General features: G+C 48.8%; 1 protein-coding gene across 1 annotated transcript; it reads right to left on the bottom strand.

Moving 5' to 3' along the window:
* Window positions 1–2,530: 2,530 nt before the first annotated feature.
* On the bottom strand, window positions 2,531–3,903 carry LOC120682978. The gene is made up of 3 exons (XM_039964985.1): window positions 3,452–3,903; window positions 3,146–3,358; window positions 2,531–3,057 (listed from the first exon to the last, which is right to left on the bottom strand). Exons 1-3 carry the CDS (start codon window positions 3,891–3,893, stop codon window positions 2,531–2,533), a joined length of 1,182 nt encoding a protein of 393 aa, XP_039820919.1. The 5' UTR covers window positions 3,894–3,903.
* Window positions 3,904–7,440: the final 3,537 nt, after the last annotated feature.

The raw sequence follows: 7,440 nt of genomic DNA, 5'->3' as shown, positions 1-7,440 counted from the left end.
ATGATTCTATGATTTTAGCTCCTCAGAATTTTTAGTTTCGATTACAAACACCAACACTACTTCAAATATGCTCTATGTAGGCCGGAAATTTCCATAATGGTTAAACAGTATAGGTGATTTATTTCACCATGTTCGTTTGCTTCAAAATTTCCCAATTAATCATGATCAATCCCTCACCTGATGGTTCACCATCTATCCATTTATTGTTGTCTACGATTTCCAAAAATTTTTATATCCACTATCCTACTTATATGTTGCTGCATCAGGAATGAGGGAGCAACCGTTGGATAAGGCAGAACACGGCGCAGGCTGCAGGGGGGATCGAGACGGGAGAGGGAGCCGACGAGGAGGGGGATGCGCGGTGGGCCTGGCCGGCCGAGGGAGAGGGGGGGGGGCTTGGAGGTGAGCAGGTGAGTGAGGGGCGCAGGAGCTTCGGCGGAGCGCGCTGGACGAACCTGCTCCCGCCGGCCGATGGAGTTGAGGAGGAAGCGCTCGTAGCAGGTGGACAGTTTGCCGTCGACGCTGTGCGCCGTGACCACTTCCGGCAACGTTCGCCGCCGCCCGCGCTGCCCGCCCGCCGACCCCTCTGCTTCTCCTCCTGGCTCTGCAGCTGCCGCAAGGGGATAGCAGTGAGAACGACGTCGAGGCGCCCCAAGTCTTCCACTCACACTGGAAGCTAGATTATGCGTACCTTTTGCCGCCGGTCGCCGACGCCGCGCGCCGCTACCGCCGGTGATCCGCGTACCTAGTGCAACACGGAGCGCACCTACCAGGTGATCCGCCGACTGCCGACGCCGCACTCCGCTGCCGCATCCGCCACCGGGCGAGACACGACAGAGCCTGAGGGATGGAGACGACAGATCTAGAAAGGGCGAGTAAACCCGGGCACAGGAGAGGCTGACTTAGAAATATCTGCACACGAAACGAAATGGGCCAACTAGACTGGGCATCCTCCGGGCCGGGTCGGGTTCGGGTCGGGCCAAAAAAAGCCCGGTGTTTTTTCTAGCGGCCCGTGCCCGACCCGACCCGGTGGCCGGGCCGTAAAATTGAGCCCGCACCTGACCCGACAGTCAGTCGGGTCGGGCCGGGCCTATGTAAAATGTCGGGTTCCTTCGGGTTTTTCGGGTTTCGGGTCAAAATTTTTAGCCCGTGCCCGGCCCGTCAGTCATACCGGGTCAAAAATTTTGACCCGAGCCCGCCCATCAAACTCTTCGGGTCGGGTCGGGCTATTTTCGGGCGGGTTGGGTCGGGTCCGTCGGGTCGGGCAGCCCATGCCCAGGTCTAGGGCCAACAAACGCATCTATGACCAAACCACAGATTCGTCATGGAACGTAGCCCCGGATTGAGCACAAATAGTCCTAACACACATTTGTGATGAAACATATGACGAAACCACAGATTCGTCATAGAACGTATTCCCCGGATTGAGCCCAAATGGGCCATCACACTCATTTGTGACGAACTGAGCAGTTTCGTCATAGATTCCGGGCCCGATCGGAGTCCAAACAGGCCAACCCCATATCTGTGACAATGTGTAAAAATGTCACAAATAAAACATCACGGAAGGTCTGAAAACGTCACGGAAGGCCAGATTTCTTGTAGTGCTTCAGGAGTGTCGAGGTCGGGGCAGCTGATCGTCAAAGGATTGACATCTGACGCCAGCGCGGTGAAAGTATGAATCCATAACTGCAGAAACCACCAGGGGCCTCCCAGATGGCCGACTAGCTGCCCGTCGCGCAGTCTACTCGATGCCAGATGCAGCATGTTGAAAGTGGTGTCGAGCAGATATCGACCCATCGGCAGTTTGACTCCGTCTGCCACCTCTCCGCCAAGTACTGATAATTGGAGGATGGCTCCAGGGAACTCCCGCAGAAAAAAGACCTGTCGATCCACATGTTCAAGAATGTCGTGTGCTCCCGATGGTCGACAGGCCCTTCAGATTTGCAGTACTTGAGGATGTATGACTTCCATCCACTCGATTGTGTCCCGACCTCGAGCCGATGATGAGTGGTCACCTTCTCCAGGAACGGGTTCGATTCTTTATGCACATTCAGAGCAGTCAGCATGTGCACGCCCAGTAGAGTCGGTGCCATTGGCCCGTGCCCGAAGAGGAAGCAGTTGACAGCGTCGTTCCAAAAGTACACCGACGCGGCCAGTGGTGCTTTGTGCTTGGCTGACCCCATCACTGACAGGCCGATGCAGTGTGCAATCCCTTGCTCGTCCCAAGTGCCGAATTTCTGAGCGGCAACTCGCTGGTACCAAGTCCTCCAGCCAGCAATCACTAGTACAAGGAACATTACCTCCTTCCTGAGTTGTCGAGCCTCCCTCTCCAAGTTCATTTGCATCACCAGAAGCATGAACAGCATCACCATCACCTTTAAAAAGATTAATATTTCAGCAAAGCTACAGTATATAATATGCAGAATCCCATAAAAAATTAAACTTACCATTGCCTTCACTGTCATCAGAACTACTCTCCCCTGACTCAGCATAAACAGGGCTACCTTGCTGACCTGATTCTGATTCATAATCAGAGAATATCTTCAAATTCTTCCTTCCTTTTCTTACCTAGTTTCCCACCAATCTTCTTTTTAAATGCAGCCACCTCTTCATCACTCATCCCTAACTCATCTATAACAAGTCTGCTAGGATTAGGGGATTCGGGCCTCTGGTCATCACGTTCATCTAGAGTCGGCGCGGACTCACTCCTAGAGGTGCACAACCAATCCATGATCGGGTTCCTTTCATCATACATAGTCACATCTATTAGGATGCTACAAGGATCAGAATCTCTTTCATGCTCCTTGTTGGTTTGCATTTCTTGAAGGTTTTGCATGTCAGTTACGAAATGTTGGATACGCAACTTTAAATTATAATGTACAAAAACCAACTTGTGAAGCTTATCGTAACTTAACCGGTTCCTCAATTTGGTGTGCACCAAGGCAAATGTGCTCCAATTTCGCTCACACCCACTAGAGGACATGCATTGTGAGACAATATGCCTTGCAACCGCTTGTAGTTCACTACAGTCTCCACCATATTGATCCCACCAATCAGCTAGGAAAATGATGGTAAATGAAATAAGAATTCAAACATAAGAAAGCAACAAAATAATGCACATTAAAAAAATTAAACATGCAATTACCTGCACTACACCGGCCATTAAGAGCCGATTTTCGAGCCTCCGCTCCTCCAAATAACCCTCCCTGTTTTGAGAAGAAAGTAAATTGATCGATTGCAGCAGAAGCCTTTGAAGATGAGCCTGCAAGCTTCTTGATGGCCAATGTGACAGCATGTCTGGACTTTGGTTTCCTTGCAAGCTTGGAAGTGTACAGTGCTTTAGGATCAAGTGCGGCAGCTAACAAAAAATAAAATAAAATCAGCAATCTTAATAATTAGTGATGCATGAAACAATAACATGAATTGAATAATTTATCAATTAAGCCCTCACCTGCAAGCATAAGTGTATCATTGACAAGATAATCAAGTCTTCCTTGGACTTTTTCCAACACCCTATTCTGTAGATTTTTTTGGATGGTATTATCACTTAAATTGCCACGTATTTCTGCCATAGATTCCATCATTTTTGGAATGAATGCAGATAGAGAATAGAACTTCTGTTGCTGATCAGCTAAATGAAGTACAGAATAGATTGGGGAGACAGCTTTTAACACCACTTCCATTTGACTCCACCATTTTTTGCTGGTCAAACAATCATATGTGAAATCATGGTCAGCCTTACCAGCCCACACACATTTCTCCCAGTCATCAGATACCATCCATTGCTTGAACTTATCTTGTCTATCCCAAAAACTCTGGAGAAAAATGAAAACAGTGCCAAATCTAGTGGCATTCCACCGAATCAGCTCCCTCCCTATCTTTTCTCTCATCATAGCATGCAGCCTACAAATAAAAAACATGAGAAGAACATCATTGAATTTTCATAAACACAACAAGAAGACAATACTAGATGGCTGAATTATTTATCCAATACAAGAACACTAGTCACTAGTCATACCTATTATGTTTATATAAGAATCTGCAAATTCGCTTTGCACTATCCACTACTTCCTCAACATCTGAAAAGCGCCCTATGTCCTTTAGCATCAAGTTGATGGTATGGGCAGCACATGGTTGCCAAGTAATATGTGGATACATGGTAACCAAGTCTAGACATGCTTTCTTATAATTAGAACCATTATCTGTGACAACTTGAACAACATATTTGGCTCCAATCTCGTCACCAACCACTGTACCAATCATGTCAAGAAGATATTCTGAATTTTGAATATCACCGGTTGCATTTACAGACTTATGGAAGAACATGCGTCCATTGCAATATATCATGAAGTTAATGATGGACATCATGGTAGGACCTGTAGATGCAGCAGAAAAAACACAACGCTAAGTGCACAAGATTAATTATTTCAATATGGACAGTACAACAAAATATAGGCCTACAAAGGTACAAGTATTCACCTGTCCATGAATCACACATGACAGTAACCCCATAATCTTTCCAATCATCCTTGAAGGCAGCCATGTGAGCCTTCATGTCAGCATAATTCATATCCAGCAAGGGACCATCTATTTCTTTCCCACATGGAATTGGCACTCCTTCAGCAAATTGTTGGGTTAACTTAATTGCTGAGCGGAAGTATGGGCAGTCCGCTTTTCTTCCGGGAATATCATTAGCATGAAACCATTTTGACCAAGCTTTCCCAAGCTGCTCTTTGGCAACCCCCTCTAGCATAACATCCACCCGAGGTTGTGCTTGGGCCTTACTGCGAGCCAAATCGACATCAAAAGGAGCATTGGAAGAACTTCCAGGACCTTTATAGTATCTATCAATCGTAGTTTGATGATTAGCTGAATAACTTGCACCAGCCTTGTTACAAACAGACTTGCCAAAAGATGAAGAATTATCTTGCTGCATGGCGGAATTAGAATCCCTTAGAGACTCTCTCATTGCCATCTCAATCTGTGCTTCTTCATCAAGAGGGATGCTTGTCCTACCAGATACCCTTTCTGTTGCCACCTCCTTTTCAACATAGAGACGAAGATTAGTACTTCTCTTCCTTCTTATTCTTCCTGATGCAAATTCATCTGCCATTATATTCTTAATATGCGCTGGCACATTTTTACACTCCACTACATTCCCAGTTATTCCACCAAGATGCTCCCTTAGACGAGATACACCACCACCCTTTTTTGTTTTAAAACAATAGTAGCACAGAAATCCAGCCCCATTAGGTTTGGGGTAAGGCTCGCCATGGCTCCATGTGACCTCAATTGGTCCATTTAACTTCACCACTCTCCCTGCAGGAACACATATAAACTCAACTTTAATTTATGCAGCACACTTGACAATTAAATCATTGTATACCACGGATTGAACTTGTTCAATAGTACAGATCAAGAATTGTTCAATAGTACAGATCAACACTTGCCAATTAAATTTATGCTGCACACTTGCCAATCTAAACTCTAAAATATAAATCTCACAATACTACTAAGGGAGCTACTCAAATCAGCACTTCAAAACAAGATAAATAACCAACATTTCACAATGACAGTCTAATAAGCAACTAGTTTGCTGATTTACCATCTTTTGCAGTCACCTCCACTCCACCGTTATTGTCCGTTGTTCCCCTAGGAATGGCACCACTGTATGATGCGCCGGCGGCACCACTGGAGGATGCACTAGTGATGCCTCGCGTGGGATGCGCAGGCACATCATCTTCCCTTCCCCCATCCATTGCCATCACCACTCCGAGATGCTGAAATTGAAAAGGCTCAGCTTACCTTGCTACAATCGGCAAGCACTGCTGAACTCCGAGATGCGTCGGGGAAGGCGCAGCGCCGGTGCGGCGTCGGGGAATCGGGTCCCGGACTCCCGGCAGCGGCGGCGCCTCCCTCTAGCGCCAAATGGCCTGGTGGCGCGGTGCCGGCAGTGGCCCAGGAGCTCGATTTCTCCTGGAGGCCGGTGAGGGCGAGGGACCGGAGCTCCTAGAGGCTGGAGCTAGGCGAGGCCGGCGAGGGAACTCGAGTGGGCGCCGGGCGGCCGCCAGTCGGGCGCAGTCGAGGGAATCGCTGGTTCACTTCTGCGCCGCCACTTCGCAGTCTTCAGCTCTTCGCTAGAGTTGGGGGGGGGGGCTTGGGCGCTTGGCAGGAAGGACCGCAGGAGCAAAGCGGGGAGCGGCCTGCTTTTGGTTTTGGGCCGGGCCATATTCAAAACAAACGACCCACAACGGGATGGAAACGGTTCATTTCGGTCCGAACTGTTGTACATGGCACCCGCACATGGAGCTATGTCCATCCGGGTGGAAACGAACCATGCTAGGGTGAAAATAGACGAAAAACATGGGCTATAGGTCATGGGAGGCGAAAACATAGGCCGAACGACCATTCGGTATGTAACCCTGGACAAAAAATGGAAACAGCCCACAATGGAATGGAAATGGTTCATTTCGGTCGGAAATGTTGTCCATGGCACCCGCACATGGAACTATGTCCATTCGGGTGCAAACGAACCAAGGTAGGATGAAAATAGTTGAGAAACGTGTGTTATAGGTCACGGGAGGCAAAACATAGGCCAAACGGCCATTCGGCATGTCAATATGGCAAAGAAGTGGAAACGTCCCAAAACGGCCCAAAAACATGAAATCAGGCTCATTGCGGAGAAAACGAGTCAAGAACGGGCGAATTCGGCCTCCGGAGGTGATGGGAGGGCTGGGTTTCCGATACCTCACGTGACCAGACTCAAAAACTGGCCAGTTTTTGAGCCCAGACATGTTATCTCACCCTATCACTGGCATTTCAGGCAACCCCCCAAAACTGTACACCCGGAAGGCTGAAAAATTCCCAGAACTTCTGGGGTCGGAGAATGCCCCCCGGGTATAGTAGGGGGGGAGCCGATGCGGTGAACGGGTACTTGGGAAACAATGTCCGGACATGTGTTCCGGGTTGTTTCGGGTGCTCCAAGCCGTACCCTCCTAACCTCGTTGTGGTTGGCGACGGCCGGCCACACCGCGGTTTTCGGCCAGGCTAAACTTCGGTTGGCCGGTGTGGGCTTCGTGTTCTTGGGGATTCCGACGTACGGTCATGTGGCTTTGAACTCATTTCTCAAGTTCGGGCAAGGGGGGCTCGTAGACTGGTCTCGGCGATGGCCTGCTCTCGTTTCCTGCGTTCGGCCTTGGGGATTCCGATGCTTCGGTCATATGTCTTTGAACTCATTTCCCAAGACTCGGAGCACTGCACCAACAGACAAGGTCGTTTAGGGGCTTGCCAAGGTAAGCCGGGATGGATTTCAGTTGCTCAGGGATTCCGACGTACGGTCATGTGGCTTTGAACTCATTTCTCAAGTTCGTGCAAGGGGGACTCGTAGACTGGCCTCGGCGATGGCTTGCTCTTGTTTCCTGCGTTCGGGCTTGGGGATTC

The sequence above is a fragment of the Panicum virgatum genome, chromosome 7N (assembly GCF_016808335.1).
Source record: "Panicum virgatum strain AP13 chromosome 7N, P.virgatum_v5, whole genome shotgun sequence".
NCBI classification, from domain to species: domain Eukaryota; kingdom Viridiplantae; phylum Streptophyta; class Magnoliopsida; order Poales; family Poaceae; genus Panicum; species Panicum virgatum.
The sequence above is the reverse complement of the archived record's forward strand: the minus strand, read 5'-3'. Positions and strand labels throughout refer to the sequence as shown.